The 17,660-nt window shown below is 40.2% G+C and overlaps 1 protein-coding gene across 1 annotated transcript in view; it reads right to left on the bottom strand.

Annotated features, from left to right (window-relative positions):
- The window catches only part of LOC109405078 (glutamate [NMDA] receptor subunit 1), a 32,645-nt gene extending 15,291 nt beyond the window's left edge, over window positions 1–17,354 (bottom strand). Inside the window, exon 1 of the mRNA XM_062845060.1 lies at window positions 16,542–17,354. Within this exon, the coding sequence (XP_062701044.1) occupies window positions 16,542–16,716 (175 nt within the window). The 5' untranslated portion in view covers window positions 16,717–17,354. The remainder of the gene's footprint in view (window positions 1–16,541) is intronic.
- Between the last annotated feature and the right edge of the window lie 306 nt (window positions 17,355–17,660).

Raw genomic sequence — 17,660 nt, 5'->3', positions numbered from 1 at the left:
TGCGTGTAAAACGCCGCCCAAGTGTGTTTATTGTGGCAGCGACCGTCCACATGATCTGATTGATTGCCCAAGGTACATACAGCAGAAAAAACATCAAAAACGATCGTTGCAGCAGCGATCACGGCGAAGCTACGCCGAAATGCTGAAAAAAGCTGCCCCGACTGTTGAATCCCGTAACATCTACTCGTCTTTATCTCTCGATGATCAGGGCTCTGACTCTGAGGTCGGGGACGGGGTTCCCTTTGTTTTCAAGGGTGAAACGAGGAAACGGATGAGGCTCCAGAGACCCACCAAAAAACCTCGGAATCTGCCTAGCAGCGACCCCCAACCCACCATGACAAATTTCAAGAGTGGTAAGAAAGTCACAAAACGTTCCCCTCCGGGATTCAAAATCCAGGACGAACGAGACTTTCCATTACTCCCGGGAACATCTAAAATCCCAGATGTCCCACGTTTTTCGAATTCTCAACCAGAAAGACAGCATTCGGAGCACCAGGAGCAACCTCAGGGTGCGCCATTGTTTACGCTCTCTGGCATCGTAGACATCATCCTCAGCTTCTTCAATGCTTCAGATTCCGTGAAGAACATTGTAAAAGGACTTCTTCCTTGTGTGACCCCTCTTTTGAAGCAGTTGGCTTCTAAAATGCCCCTCCTTGCGACAATCGTATCTTTCGATGGCTAATTTAACCACCGAGGTCGAAGATACGATTTCGGTTCTACACTGGAACTGTCGTAGTATTACACCGAAATTAGACGTTTTTAAGTTTTTAGTTAACAATTTACAATGCGATGTTTTTGCACTATGGCTGACACCTGATGTAACCATACCTTTTCCCGATTATAATATCATTCGCCTTGATCGATCCGACCCGTACGGAGGGGTGCTTCTAGGGATCAAGAAGCAGCACCCATTTTACAGAGTCGATTTTTATCCGATGACAGGGATTGAAGCCGTCGCATGTGAGGTGACTATCCGAGGTAAAACCCTCAGTGTTGCCTCCATATATCTTCCTCCGAGAACTGCGATATCTCGCAGGGATCTCGCTCACATCTGCTCGGTTATGCCCGAGCCTCGGCTGCTCATGGGAGATTTCAACTCCCATGGTACAGGCTGGGGGGAACTGTACGATGACAGCCGTTCAACGTTGATATATGACCTCTGCGACGACTTCAACATGACAATTTTGAATACCGGAGAAGTTACACGAGTGGCACCTCTAGCTCAAGATGGCAGCCCCAGAAACAGCCGATTAGACCTCTCAATCTGTTCGAGCTCACTATCGCTGGAGTGTACATGGAAGGTTATCCAGGATCCCCATGGTAGTGATCATCTGCCGATTGTTGTTTCTATTTCCAACGGGTCGCATCAGTCTCCATCGATCGATATCACCTACGATCTCACCAAGCACATTGACTGGGAGAAGTACGCGGAAGCAATTATCGACGGTGAGCAATCGGTAGAAGTTCTTCCACCGCGGGAAGAGTATCGGTTTCTGTCGGAGCTGATCATCAGTAGCGCGCTTCAGGCACAACGTCGACCAGTGTCAGGTCCGTCGGTTCGCAGGAAACCCCCCAATCCGTGGTGGGATAGTGAGTGTACAGAAATCTATCGCGAGAAATCCGCGGCGTTCAAAGTGTTTCGGAAACGCGGTTCGGTCGAAAACTTTCAGCGGTATGCTTCCCTTGAAAGCAAGTTCAAGAACTTGATCAAGGCGAAGAAAAGCGGTTACTGGCGTCGGTTCGTCGAGGGTTTGTCGCGCGAGACTTCGATGAGAACACTTTGGAACGTCGGAAAAAGAATGCGTAACGCGTCGTCGGTAAACGAGGATAGAGAAAGCTCTCCTCGGTGGATTCTCAAGTTCGCAAAAAAAGTTTGTCCAGATTCCGTGCCCGTCGAGCGAATAATTCGTGATGTTTCTGAATATAGGGACGACATGGATAGGCCTTTTTCAATGGTTGAATTCTCACTTGCTCTTCTTTCATGTAACAATTCCGCTCCAGGAATGGATCGAATCAAGTTCAACTTGCTTAAAAACCTCCCCGACGTCGCTAAGAGGCGCTTGTTGAACTTGTTCAATCAGTTCCTGGATAACAACATCGTTCCGGATGATTGGAGACAAGTGAGGGTGATAGCTGTTCAAAAACCCGGGAAACCCGCGTCGGATCATAATTCGTACCGTCCAATCGCGATGTTGTCTTGTCTACGGAAGCTGTTGGAGAAGATGATTCTCTTTCGACTGGACAAATGGGTTGAATCGAATGGCATGTTGTCAGATACACAGTTTGGTTTCCGCAGAGGCAAAGGTACGAACGACTGTCTTGCGTTGCTTTCTTCAGAAATTCAGCTTGCCTTTGCTCAAAAGCAGCAAATGGGCTCAGTGTTTTTGGATATTAAGGGGGCTTTTGATTCAGTTTGTGTCGATGTTCTTTCCGACAAACTACACGACAGTGGCCTTTCACCAATTCTGAACAACTTTTTGTATAATTTGCTGTTTGAAAAGCAGATGAGTTTCGCTCATGGCGACTTGACAGCTTCACGAATTAGCTACATGGGCCTCCCCCAGGGTTCATGTCTAAGCCCCCTTCTTTACAACTTTTATGTTAGAGACATAGATGATTGTCTCATGGAAAATTGCACGTTAAGACAGCTTGCGGATGACTGTGTTGTTTCTGTAACGGGATCAATAGCAGTTGATCTGCAAGGACCACTACAGGATACTTTGGACAATTTGTCTACTTGGGCTCTCAAGCTGGGTATCGAGTTCTCTCCGGAGAAAACTGAGATGGTTGTCTTTTCTAAAAAACACAAACCGGCTAAGTTTCCGCTCGTTCTGATGGGTAAGACAATCACTCATAGCATGTCTTCTCAATATCTCGGCGTCTGGTTCGACTCCAAATGCACCTGGGGGAAGCACATTGTGTATCTGATACAGAAATGCCAAAAACGAATCAACTTTATGCGAACTATTACCGGAACATGGTGGGGAGCACACCCGGAAGATCTGATCAGGCTGTACCAAACAACCATTTTATCGGTTTTAGAATACGGTAGCTTCTGTTTTCAATCCGCGGCGAAAACACACTTGCTGAAGCTTCAACGGGTTCAGTACCGTTGCCTTCGGATCGCGTTAGGTTGCATGAACTCGACTCACACAATGAGTTTAGAGGTACTTGCTGGTGTACAGCCTCTGACAGACCGCTTTGCGGAGTTGTCGTTCCGGTTCCTCATCCGATGCGAGGTTCTGAATCCGTTAGTCATAGAAAACTTCGAAAAGCTGCTCGAACAGAATCCCCAAACTCGTTTTATGAGTGTGTACTACTGGTACATGACGCTGGAGGTAAGCCCATCTCCGGTTAACACCAATCGTGACAACTTCTCAGACTTCGACAGCTCCTTTGTGGATTTTGATCTCTCTATGAGGGATGAGATCACCGGTATACCGGAATCTTTTCGTTCCATAGGTATTCCACAAATTTTTGCAAGTAAGTTCGGGCATGTTAGCGGGGCCAGACAGTTCTTCACAGATGGTTCCAAAACCGATGATTCGACTGGATTCGGTGTCTACAACGAATTTCATAGCGCCACCTTTATGCTTCAAAAGCCATGTTCGGTATATATTGCTGAGCTAGCGGCTATATACTACACCTTAGAGTACATTCGCACTCTCCCACCTGAGCACTACTTCATTTTTACCGACAGTCTAAGCTCTCTGGAGGCTGTTCGGTCAATGAAACCGATGAAGCACTCAGCGTACTTCCTGAAAGGAATACGCCAAGTCTTGAGTGCTTTGTCCAAACGCTCATACATCATCACCATAGCTTGGGTCCCTTCACATTGCTCAATTCCGGGCAATGAGAAAGCGGACTCTCTGGCTAAGGTGGGTGCTAGCGAAGGCGATATTTACGAGCGTCAAATCGCCTTCGATGAATTTTTTGCATTGGCCCGTCAGGAGACCTTGATCAGCTGGCAACACAAATGGAGAGATGGAGAGATGGGTAGATGGTTGCACTCCATCATTCCACAGGTGTCGAAGAAGCCATGGTTCAAAGGGTTGGATTTGAGCCGCGATTTCATTCGTGTAATGTGTCGGTTGATGTCCAACCACTATTTGTTGAACGCACATACCTTCCGTGTCGGGCTCTCAGAAAGCAATCTCTGTGTCTGTGGCGTGGCTTACCAGGATATCGAACATGTCGTGTGGGGATGCAATGAGTATCGTGAGGTCAGATCTGAGCTGCATGAAATTCTCCGGGTCCGAGGAAAACAACAGAAACCCGTTAGAGAAGTGTTGGCAGGTCTTGATTTGGAATACATGAACCTGATTTATCAGTTTTTGAAACGTGTTGATGTCAGAGTTTGATGTAGTACATTCCTTGTTTTCGTTGTCCGCCTTTTGGTTTTGTTGTTCGCCCCTGTCTGTCGTCACCCCCCTTCCGTTTGTCCTCTTCTTGTCGTTGTCTACCGATAAAGTCCTTTCTTCCATTACAGATATGGACAATTGTCCCATCAATGTTTTAGTATAAGTTAGCAAATAATTTAGTTTTAAACCCATTAATCCCTCCTTCCCAATATTATTTTATTTTTTTTTTTTTCAATCCTTAACCTCGAAACAGCCGCGAGTACTTCGGCTTCCCAAACTAACATAGTCTTAAGCAGTGTCGCGAAGCATCAGCGTACAAGTCACAAAAAAGCTGATAAGCACCAAGCTTGTGTCACCCTGTCTCTGCGGTTTCTGATTCGCTCTCTCTACAGTCGCTAACACCAGAAAAGACAGAATCCCATCATAGTCACCCGGTCACCCTTGTTTTGCTACAATCATCCTGACTTGGATACGGCTCATGTGAGTGTCATGACTCTCTCCGTCACCTCAAGCAGATGCACGCGCAATAGCATGTAAAACTATGCATGTGTATTATCACAAGCACGGTACTACGTCATAAATCCTATTCGTTTTGCATAGCTCAGTTTAAACGCACACATTGAGCGCACCACGCAGTTCGCCCTGGCTACGGCAAACGCTCTCACTTCGCCCGTTATGCATCGTTGCTCAGAGAGATTGATTTTCTCGCAACCCGCCTGAAGCATACTCAGCAACTGCTATCGCTGCAAAGCTGCGAAGGGTGGAACCCACAACATGTTTGTCATTCCAGGCGTGACACGCTAGCTGGTTCGTATCACCTTGGGAACGGTGACTCCAGAAAGCGGTTCAAGTGATTGTCTCGTGATGGTCGCGATTATTCGCAAGACTGGTCTTAAGGCAGTAATAAATTGTAAAATGTAAAACCATTGTAAAAACAAAAGATTTCGGCTCAGTTATGCCCATGTGGCGCCCGAGCCTTCCAAATAAACGAACAAGTAAAAAAAAAAAAAAAAAGAAATTAAATAAATTAAATTCCAATGAAACTACCACAGAAATTAAAAAAAAACATGCTGAAGGAATTATTAACTTTTACAGTTTAAGCTAACGTAAGAACTTCACGACACACACGAGACACGACATGAGGCAAGACATAACAAAAATCTTTCAAAGTAGTTGCAAAGGAATTCATTACCGGTGGAATTCCTAAAGAAAACATCAAGGCTAAATTGCCGAAATATATTCTTTAAAAATTTTCACAAACATTCACAAAAAATTTCTAATAAATCCTCAAAGAATTTTCCGAAATCATCAAAGGAGTTCCTGAATAAAATTTTGAAAGAATTCCAGAAGTAATTGTCGTAGTATCACCGTGACAGAATTTTTAAAGAACCACCAAAGATTTTTTTTTCAAATAAAATTTCGAAGGAAATTTTTAAGGAATTTGTCGAATCAATTTCCAAATGAATTACCGAAGAAGTTCTCACAGTAATAATGGAAGTTACCAAAATTTCCAAGGAAATTGCTGATAAAATTCCCAAATAAATTTTCAATGCAAGTAAGTAATATCGGGATTGCCGAAGGTATTCCAAAACTATCTGCTGCAGGAATTCCTTAAATAATTACAGAAAAAAATTTCTAAAGAATTTTCATAACAATTATTGGAGCGATATATAAAAGAATTTCCGATTAAATTTTCAAAGTTATTGCCGGTAAAATTATCAAAAGATGCGTGAAAGGTGTTTAGTGTCAATTTCTAAACATATTACCAAATAAATTCTTAAAGAAATTGCCGAAGGGGATCCAAAGATATTTCCGAAGAAATTTGCCAAATCCAAAGGAATTTCTGAGAGATTTGCAAAAGTCTTAATTGTAATAAATTGCAAAACAATTTCTAAAATACAAATTCCATGTATTATACGCAATCAAGTTATCAAGTTTCCAAACCTCACATCAGTACAACGGTTTGGATTTTCCAAAAAAAAAAAAACTGTTCTTTAAAATATAGCGCGTTTAAATTTACGTTCTATTTTTTCCGCGACGCAGTATATCATTATACTAAAAAATTGAGGGACGATCGGTACTTCCTTTTACAAAAAAAAAAACAAAATAACCTAGAAGCCACTGAAACTGGCACCCCCTAGGCACCCCCTGGGAAAAAATCCTAGATACGCCAATGTATGAAGAGCCCCCCGTTCCGCCGTCGAGAACATAAACAAAACAAACAAGTTCCAGCTGCAGCACCAAACAAGATTTCCTCTTGCAAAAAAAGTCAAGTTTCACCAAAAGTTTCCACGAAATCCCATTGATTTCGGGAGCGTATGTTATCTACATGATGTTGGCATTGCAAGTGCCACGCGGGAAGTGGGTTTTCCTAGAGAAGGAAATGTCTTTGTAAATTTAATTGGAAAACAAATATTTCCGTATGGCCGACCTGCCACAAAAAAACAAAAATTTTTACATTTGTTTCTAACATAACCTGTCAGAAGATGCATGTTTGTTTCAAAAATGGATTGAATTTGCTTCAAATTTGACGTTCGATTTGCTCCAAACAGTTTTATTTTTGTTGCCAGAACAAATTGACAATTTATTTGAGTTTACCTGAAATATTTTTGATTTCACCATGCTTTTTTCTGCGTGTCTCTTACACTTCCCATTGAATTTGAATCCTCTAAATTCCATTTGTTCCGGAAGTCGGGAACCCAATTGTAGGACAAGGTATCTCATCCTAATATGTACCGATTCTTGTTAAGGCTTGAGAATTGAGAATGGCAAATGTTCTAGGACTAAAAGGCCCTTTTTTCAAAATGACTCACAAATCGAAGAAAATTAGAATGTTTATTTAGTCATTTGTGACAATTTAGTTTATTTAGTCATTTGTGACAATCAAACACGCTGGTTTCGTTCGCTTTTTCGTCATTGTAAAGAAAAGTGCAGTTTTGGATAATATAAGATGCTCATATGAGCCTTAATTGGCTTCTTTAGCGGTGTTGAGATATTTGCATATTCAGAATCTGCATGCAAAACTGAGCCGAAATCCAAATTTTCGTGAATTTTGGTGCCCGGGAACTTATTTAAAAATCAGTTTGTAGTTTGTATGGGAGCGATTTGTCGAATCACCCCCGTCGCATTTTGTACTGGATGGAGCTGTCAAGCAATTGGCTAACTGTCAAAAGGTGATTTCGAAAAATCTCTTCGAAATCGATTTGAGGTACCAAAATGAAGCTCTAAAAATCTGAAAAAAATCATGGTGGCTCAGAAAAAAGTGCTCTTTCGTATAAAATCAAAAAATCGATATATTTTTCTTAATTTAAAACCCCAATTGTTGAACGGTTCACACTGCTAGTTTAAATATATGTTAGAAACTAATTTCATGGGAGTTTCACGGAAAGTTTCACCGTTCACCAGTAAGTGCCCCACATAATAGATACGTTTGCGTGTGCGTGACAGTAGTTTGACAGATTTCCCGTGGGAAAGCTGCCAAAAACGCATAACTCGACGGAACGGATGCTATGTGTTCCAGGCTTAACCCTTTATAAGGCCGAGAAAACCAGGCACCGAATCCACTCGTTCTACAGTACATGTGGTGCAATGAACAAAAATGATTTTATTTTCAAAAAATTCCATGGTCGATTTTGTATGAAAAAAATTGGTCTAAATTTCAACTTCTTGTCAACAAAGTTTGAAATGTTGTTATTTTGTTATGGGTTTATAATTCATTCTGATTTTTTGATAAGTTATTGCCCCAATATACATGAGTTACATTTGTGGATTTGAACTCGATTGATAAATTATTTTGGACGATATGGCAATTTTAGTACATGTCCATTTATAATAGTACAATTTTTCAAAAGGCTGAGTTCCTAAAAGTAATGAAGCCATCGAGTTGAAATGTTGTCCACAAGTATAAGGAACATAGGCCTTTCATTCCCCATCATTTAATTTTCAATTCGCTCACCACAGCAAAAGTTTGAGCTTATAAACCTTTGTGTACCGTCAAACGGGGTTACTTGCAACAGCGGTGTAACTTGCAACACGATGACATACACTAAATGTGAAGCATTTTCTAATAATAATGAAAACTAATATGCCCTACTATTTCGGTTATAGAGATTATGTGTATCAAAGATCGATTTAGTATAAAAATTTGCTTTGTTTCTTTGTTTATGGTTTAGCTACACTGTTACACTGCTACACTGTTATGCCATAAAAACAAGTATGAAAATCGTGCTTCACCTCTCCCTTATGGTAAGTGCGATAAGTCTGATGACCTTGCTTGCAGTTAGGGTACCTAATAGTAAGCTTAGCTAAACAATAAAAGTTTGATAAACTTATCGACTAAGTAATGCAAAAAATCATTATTATATTCAACAACCACTATGGGGTAACTTGCAACAGTTGAATTTGACGAAATCTTCTATTATTTATCTTCATTTCACGATATATTTGACAGAAATAACCGAAATGGATCATTTATTAATTACGTAACGCGTTCATTTTCAAATGATAATTCATTTTTTACATTTTTTTGCACGTGACCTTCAAACATTGTTAGGAAATACCACATTTTGAAGTTTCATTTATGTTTCATCATGTTAAAAGTTCATTTTTTGTTTATGAACGCTGTAAATCAATCACCAACATCAATTTTGAACCTAGATGCAGGGCTGGAATTCTCATCAAAGTGTAAAAACGCAGTGAGCCACTGGCTGCGCGCATTCAACACAAACGAATGTGCTGCGTACGGATGCTCATTCTCACGGATCTTTTGCTCTTTGAGGCGCACTGCGTTTTGGCGCACTGCGTAATGTATCTGTTTCACGCAAAGAGTAAAAGACACATGATGCACGCATACTCATTGCGCTGCTCATTGCGCAGTTGGTATGACAGAAATCACAGATAAACGAACGTAACACTGACGAAAATGTCTTCCTATATATCTCAGGATTCTGATAACTTACAGAGTTGGTGTTTTCGGCATAATTATTAGGCTGGTCAAGGACCTACTGGTAATGGGTAGTTTGATTCGGAATTCTTCCATTAGGCGGCGCTAGTGATCGAACAAATTTTATATTTCATATATCTCAGGACTCTGATCACTTTGAAAGATGGTGTCTTCAGCATTGTTGTTTGGTAGGACAAGGGCTTACAGTTCATGGACAATTTGATTCGAAATTTTGCCACTAGGCGGCGCTAGCTAAATTCTCAAATTTTTATCGCTTATTGCACAACTAGTTAGCTCTACATGGTACAAATTTGGAGTTGATTGGATAATTTTACATTAAGTTAGAGCGATTCTAGTTAAATGATTCATATTTGAGTATTTTTCATTAAACTGCTACATCTCAAAATTTATTGAACCGAATGAAATGAAATTTTGCACATTTACGGCTAACATATTGGTCTTTGTAAAACATTTGACTTGTTTTGAATATGTTCAAAGAAAACAAAATTACAGCATGTTGAATACTTAATGATAAAAATGAATCATTTTCTTGATCTTGCAAATGTGTAACTAGCGCCGCCTAGTGGCGGAGTTTCAAAACAAGTGGTCCAATTACTTTGAGCCCTTGACTTACCAAACAACATCGCCGAGGACACCAACTTTCTAAGTGATCAGAGTCCTGAGATATATGAAATATAAAATTTGTTTGACCTCTAGCACCACCTAGTGGTGGAATACTGAATCAAACGATCTATAACCTTTAGGCCCTTGATCAGCCTAACAACTTTACCGAAAACATAAATTCTCAAAGTAATCAGGATCTTGACAAATATAGGAATCAAATTTCGACAGTGTTACGTCTGTTTGTCTCTGATTTCACTTCGTTTTGCCTCACTCATTGTCAATTTACTTTCACACTCTTTGACAGTGAGCAGAACAAATAACGCAGTGTGTAATGGCAAACTGCTCTCTGCGCGTGAGTTTGCTCACTGCGTTCTTTTTATTTCTCATTGCGTAGCCACCTGCTCTTTGCGCTTTGCGTTTAGAAACTGCGCATTGCGCGCAGTGAGTGAGGAAATGCCAGCCCTGCCTAGATGGAGTAAATTATTTCAGTTCAATACCCAAATTAGCGAGTTTCACATTTACAAAGTAGAAACACACCTATTCAATCATGTTAATTTAGATGAAATTGCCAAACACCACTTCAAACCTAAAACTACTTGAAGATGACTCACTCTACCTTTTCAAGAAATGACAATAAACATTGTTGACATTTTGTAATGAGTGCTAAGTCACGAGAGTCATATATATTTTGTGTTTGAGGGACGTGAGACCTGTTGCTAAACGATATACTCTCGCTTGCAATAACTATCAATCCTTTCATGAAAAATTATATGTCAATTGGTTAGTGTACATCTTTTGATGGTATATTTCATGCATAACATCAAAAATTTACAATACGACTAAATACTAGAATGTTAGTGCTGTTTAATGATAGCTAACTTAGCTTCATGTCCTATGTTGCAAGTTACCCCACAGATGGGGAAACTTGCAACAAGCATGTATTTCGCACCTCCTGATTAGGTGACAACGTATTTTGATAAACCAAGTGCTGTATTGTACTCTACCCGGGGTAATTAGCGTACACGATGCTTCATAGGATGTTTCAAATGTTTAGATTTTCAATGATATTGCTTCAAAGTCGAAAAGTGTTTCAAGTTACCCCATTTGACGGTACCTAAAAATGGCAGTTTTTGGACAGATATTTTGTTCTAAAAAATCCCATTCATATTTTTTATGGCTCAAAAAATCATGAGTGTTCACAAAAACCTAATGTATCCATCAGTTAAAACAGAAGTTGTAAAAATTTTCTAAATGAACTGAAAAAAATATGTGTATAAGGTGGCAATATAGTTGCCAATGCCTTATAAAGGGTTTTTGTAATTTTTGACAGTTGATTCGCTGAACTCGTTAATTCATTTACAGTATATTCAGCTTAACAGATATCCGAGCGTGTCGAGTAAAATCTGCCGTTGAGAACTCAGTAAGAAGATGGGAAATATCGAGATAATCTTAGTGTGTGGGAAACGATTACCTACAACTTTTGTGCGTTATGTTTTCCTTTCAAAACAGCACGTCTCTGATTGTGACGACTCTGAAACTCCATGTAACACCCCCTCAAACTTTGTAAAGCATCAAGAACATCCCTGAAACCTCTAATAACGCCCCTGAAAGCCCTACCCTTTAGAACCCCCCGAAAATCCCATTGAATACCCCTGAAGCCCCTGGAATGTCGCTAAAATACCTAGGCACGCTCCTGAAACTCCTTGAAAACTCCTAGAACACCCCTGAAGCCCCTTGGAACTCCCCTGAAAGCCCATAGAACTCCTCCTGAAGCTCCTGAAACTCCTTGAAAACTCCTAGAACACCCCTGAAGCCCCTTGGAACTCCCCTGAAAGCCCATAGAACATTCATGAAACGCTGCTGAAACCGTTAGGAACACTCCTGAAACCCTTTAGAACACCGCTGTCGTGAATCCAAATGTTGAACGCATTTTCAAGCTAACTCATCCTAATGTTTATCGATACTTGTTAATTGGGTTCTTTAGGGGTATCATGATTATGTCATAATCGGATTCTCCGCCCAAAAATTAGTCGAAATCCAAAATTTCATAATTTTTGGAGTCCGGGAACTATTTTTAAAATTAATTTAAAGTTTGTATGGAGAAATTTTTTTGTTCGGGTGAAACTGTCACTTTATCGTTTGAACTGTCATTCTATCCACGAAAATTAAAACTGTTTTGTTAATTTAGCCATCAAAACAAAGGTATTGGAATCCTATAAAATCACGTTATACTCAGAAAAATGAGCTCTTTCGATTAGGCTATAGACAATAGCAATATTTTATTCACTAAACAACCCAATTGTTGAACGATTCACACTGATAGTTCAAATACAAAAGTGTTAGAAATTCATTTTTTTTTCTTGGGAGCAATGATCGGTATATTCGCCTCATTCCATTCATATTCACTCCTCTTTGTTGGAGCGAATCGGTAAAGATGCAGTAAAAGGATTGTCGTGATCAAACACGCAGCCCCATTACCACTGGCAAGCGATGCGCAAGTTGTTTGACATGGATATTCGTTGCTGTTCGTCGCAGTTTAGATCGCAAGCGAATGAATAAATGGCGAATGGTGATGAATGATAGTGAGCGTTCAAATGTGGAAGATGATGTAAAGTGGGAACCAGGAACCCTGCATGGGAGTTTCACATAAGAGTTTCAGAGTTTTCAGTTGGATCGAGGGGACGCTCTTGAAATCTCCTGGAACGCCTCTGCAACGCCCTGGGATTATGTGCTAGTCTATGGAACGCCCCTGCAACCTCCCGGAGTCCCTTCAAACGCCCCTGGAACTCTTCTGAAAGCTCATGAAACCCTTTGAATCGCTCTTGACCCTTCTGAAACTCCTTGAGATCACCTGGGACACTCTTGGAACGCACTGAAGCCTCCGGAACACCCCTGCAGCTCCAGGAACGCTACTAAAATATCCTGGAACACCCTCGAAACCCGTATAACGCCCCTGAATCGCCATGTAACACTCCCGGAATTTCTTGAAAACCTCTAGAATGTCTCTTAAATGCCATGGAACACTCCTGAAACCCTTGGAACGTCCCTGGAGGGGTCGGATCATAAAGTCCGAGGAAATAATGTTCCGGTCGTATAGTATTTTTGCGAAATGGCGTACAAAAACTCAGATTCGTCAAAATATCCTATGTTCCTGCTTTCCTGGGACTTTGTGACGCATCTGCATTTTCGGATGTTATGCCCCGGAAAAATGCGTCATAAAGTCCTGGGACATTATGGCCTCGCACGTTATGATACTGCGCAGAATAACCCCATCGAACGCTTACGAAACATCCTAAAATCCCCTGGAACGTCACTGAAATCATCTGGAACACCCCTAATACTCATTGAAAACATATGTAACGCCTCTGGGGTGAGTGTAGAATTGAATGTTGAATGTTAAAACACACATGAATAAATAAATAAAAAAGAATAATAACGCCTCTGCAACACACTGGAACACCCCTGAAATTATTTGAAAACCTTTAAAACCTCCTGTAACGAACTGGAATACCTACTTATGAAACTCCTTCAAAGCCTCTTAAACAGTTAAACGCCCATGAAATCCCATGGAACACCCCTGAAGCCCCTGGTCAGCCCCTGAAACTCCTTGGAAATCTCTGGACCGCAACTAAAACGCCTTGAAAACCCTTGAAACCCAATGTCCCAAAGAATTTACCGTGATTTCTCCCAGATTTGCTACAGGAGTTATTCCTGGAATGTCGCCTAGAGCTTCTTAACCCTAGTAGGATGTTGAGGTCAAGGTCGCTGCTGGTCCCATGATGTCCCTCAGAGCTTTTTCTGTTGTTTATCGAATTTCTTGCAGTGATCACCCTTAGATTATTATTTTTTTACAGATTTTCTTGGGATTATTATCAGAACTCTTTTCGGAATCCCTACCAGAAATTTCCCGGGATTCAGGATGCCTTTGGGATTTCTTTAATAGTTGTTCCCGAAGTTTTTCTTCGGAATGTCTGCCGGGATGAATTACGAAATACATTGTAAAAAAATCACGAAAATATTGGAAATGGGAAATCCATGTGAAATCTGGCGACTTATTGGAGCGTCTCGGCAAAAGGTTTTGAGAGTAATCTTAGGGGGTAACTATTAACGTATAAGGGAAACTCAAGGAGGAACTTCGGAAGATCTTCGGGAGGGATCATTCTAGAAACTCTGAAAGCATATTGGGAAAATCTATGGAAATCTCCGGGAACACCCCTGAAACCTCAATCTACGCTGGAAGGATTGCTTCAGAAATTTTTGTTCAGGTATCTTGAAATTCCTGAAGAAATTATTCTAGGAATTCCTCCAAAGTCCAAAGGTTCAGGGTTCAGAAAAATCTTTTAAAATTCCTCCATAAATATATGAAGTGATTCTTTTAAGAACTCCTCCAGGATTTTTGAAACGATTGTTGTGAAAAGTGAACCAGTATGTCCGTTTTCGGTGCCACCCAAGTGCCTCAGGGGAATCTGTTCTTAAAGACGTTTTATATTGGTGCGTCAAAATAGGGTGTTGATTCCCTTATTAAGTAGGTATGTGGCTTCCATTGTCATCCTACTCAAAAGAAAGAATTGAAGCGCTCTTTGTTTTGTTTTTTTACATATATTTTGTTAAAAGTGGCCACGCATGAAAACAAAAAGGACGTATGGATTTAGGAGTTTGAGATTATTAATGGCAATGAGACCCTATAGGATAGGGTATTTTTTTTCATTTTTTTTTTTTCAACAGTAGAATTGAGAAAACAATGTTGTGCGAAATAAAACAGGACAACTCTTGCTTCTATTTATCATTTTTTACTAGGGTGGCCACACATATATGAAAAACAAACATTTTGAAAAATGCCAAGTCTTACCTCCTCAATCGATTGTTTCGGACTCTCAGAAGCTATGTTCAAAATTTGAGCAAAATCGATTAAGCCTAAGAGGGCGCTGAAAGTGCTCGAAGTTTGTATGGGAAAACGTGGCCAAATGTATGCAGAAATTTAAGTTTTCGATAAGCCGCTAGGTGGCGCTGTAAGCGTTTAATGATAAAACCCTTTGATATTATTGTAGGTGACTATATGCCAAACAACGTTGTCGAAGACCGCAAAGTGATACGACGCCTGTTAAAAAAGTTATTGCTTTAAATTCACAGTATGTATGCATGCATTACGGCTTCAACAGCGTGGTTACTTGGGTCTTATTCTCGTTTTAGAGAGCGAGTAATGCCGCTTAAGCCTAATCTTACGAGCCAGGACAATTGGCGAAAATTCCTATGTCTCATCCCAGGAAGAAGGCCTTCAATGAAGTGGCATTGCCTTTCTTAGCAACGTCACTCTCAACGTTGTTGCTTTTAACATCCATAACATATATGGAGCAGTTGACGAGATATCGCTTTTTATGATTTACCTAGTTCAATTGTATGCAAGGTGATACGCATAGGGTGCGGGCACCGGTTTTGGCCAGTCTAAGAGAAATCATTTTTATAAAAATAACCAATAACCCTATGGGAACAACCAATGCGTCAAATGAAAGGTTTATATCTATACTTTATAAGAAAAATGCAGAAATCAAGCTGATACTTGATTTTTGTATTAAAAGTGGCACTGGCCAAAATAGAAGCACTGTCGCAGTTTTGGCCATATTCTCAACTTTGGTTTCTATTTTGGCCAATCACGTGTATTTCTTATGGGAGTGGCCAAATTAGAAGCACCCTGGCCAAAATAGACATATGGGAGCTGATTTTTTAAGGAAAATTATTTTTTTTCTTCTAGTTTTCAATCAAAATGTATAGTTTTCACAGCTTTAATCATCATATTGCATTAGAATCTACTAATAAAAAATAAATTTATGCCGATTTAGATCGTAACAGACTGAATACCGCACTATGGCCAAAACTCCGGGCTGGCCAAAACTGAAGCTTCTACCCTACACAATGATGAATGTCTATTCCTTAATATGGAGTAGAATCTGAGATTACCATCTCAACGGTAACAACAGAGCAATGGCGAATATTTCCCCGTTCATCCTCAATGACGCTGCACAATAAGCCGCTTCAATACTTGTAATGCATCTGTGATGCCTTGCTGATTTTTTAAAGGAAATCCGAGGCAAATTTTCGTGGCATTCCACCAACCTACTATTACACTTCCTCTAGAAATTCTAACAAAAGCAACTCAAGGAGTTTCACCAAAGAAATTTCACGAAAAAATGTTTCGGAAATAAGTTGACAATATCTCCAGATTTAATCCTAGAATGTTCTTCAGGGAATCCACCAATAACTTATCTATGAGCATGGATTTTTCAGGAAAGTGTTCCGTTAGAAGATGCTCACCAACAAAGTTTCAAGTTTTATCTGATTTCCGTTTTATCCATTTAAAAATAGCACTATATAATCCGAAATAATAAAACATATATTACGTAACGTAGTTGGAGTCACTTGAACACAGGCTAGTGCAGTGCAACTTCGTGCTGCTTGCTCTATATAGAATATATTGATTTCTTTATTGCTTACTAACATTATTATCAGAAGTTATGGAAAAAATATGTGCAATAATTAGCATTCGTAACAAATAATAAACTCCACCATAGAAATCAATAATATTTCTCAAAATGCAGACAAACTTTAAAATCAATCACCTAGTCCAATCATTAAATTGCCATTTTCGTCGAAAACTGCAGAACTATTTTGCGCAGCAATTTCGCCGTATCCAATGCAAAATTTCAATATTAACCACTGAACCGCTAGTCGCTTAGACCACCACATAGTTTTCCCTACGTGTTCAATATTCGAATTTACAAAAGACACTAACATAATTCCATCCTGAACTCGGAATATTTAAATCAGTCGACGTAGTATAGAAAATTTGTCTTCGTTTTCAACTATGACTATATTGTCATCCATTGATTCCGTAACACTGTAAGGACAGAACGGAATTGGCTCGAACGTTACAGCCGATATTGAGCTGTTGATGTTTATGTACAGTATGCGTAGGGAATCAATGTCTGATATGTTTAACATTACGTAGCTACTGGACGCTGCCATAGAGGCGTTCCCAAGAATAACGCGGTTCCCGCACCACATTATGCATTTTTGAGGAATCGTCAAAATCGATCAATGCAATTTAATAGGTAGCCAATGAACAAGAATGAACAGAAATCACGACCAAATTATAACCGCGTAATCATCGTGTCCATCAATGAAATTGGCCCGCCAAGATGCACAGTATGGCACGTTTGAATATTTAATAAGGCGACGTGGTTTCTGCAGCATTCCTTCTCGCGATGTGGGTTTCATTTCGCTGGCTCGACCGAGGAATACTTTGTGTCGAATTGTGCACGATCTATCGTTGTACCTTGTTAGATCATTGTTAGTAAAACCGCTGTACAATAATGCGTTGAAACCATTGATTATGCTACTTTTTCTCGAATGTCCCCCAAATGCCCCATTTCCCAGGAAGGCTGTTACCCGAAAACCTACATGTTTTTTTTTTTCGAGAAGAAGATGCATTCACTATTGTTCGTAGCATCTAACGTTCAAATACACCAAACGTTTTCAATAAACTTCCTTCAACGTGCATGACTTTTAGCCGTATAGAGCAACCGGGATGATCAGTGTCTTTTGCAACGCGAATTTAGACTTCTTCAGCAAACGGAACTTTGGCTGGTTACGGAATGTTCTTGTCTGGAAGACGACTTCTACGTGTCAACTTTCATTTCTGATAATAGGTATCGGTATCGTACGCAAAACCTAGTAAT

The sequence above is a fragment of the Aedes albopictus genome, chromosome 1, assembly GCF_035046485.1.
Source record: "Aedes albopictus strain Foshan chromosome 1, AalbF5, whole genome shotgun sequence".
NCBI lineage: Eukaryota > Metazoa > Arthropoda > Insecta > Diptera > Culicidae > Aedes > Aedes albopictus.
The sequence above is the reverse complement of the archived record's forward strand: the minus strand, read 5'-3'. Positions and strand labels throughout refer to the sequence as shown.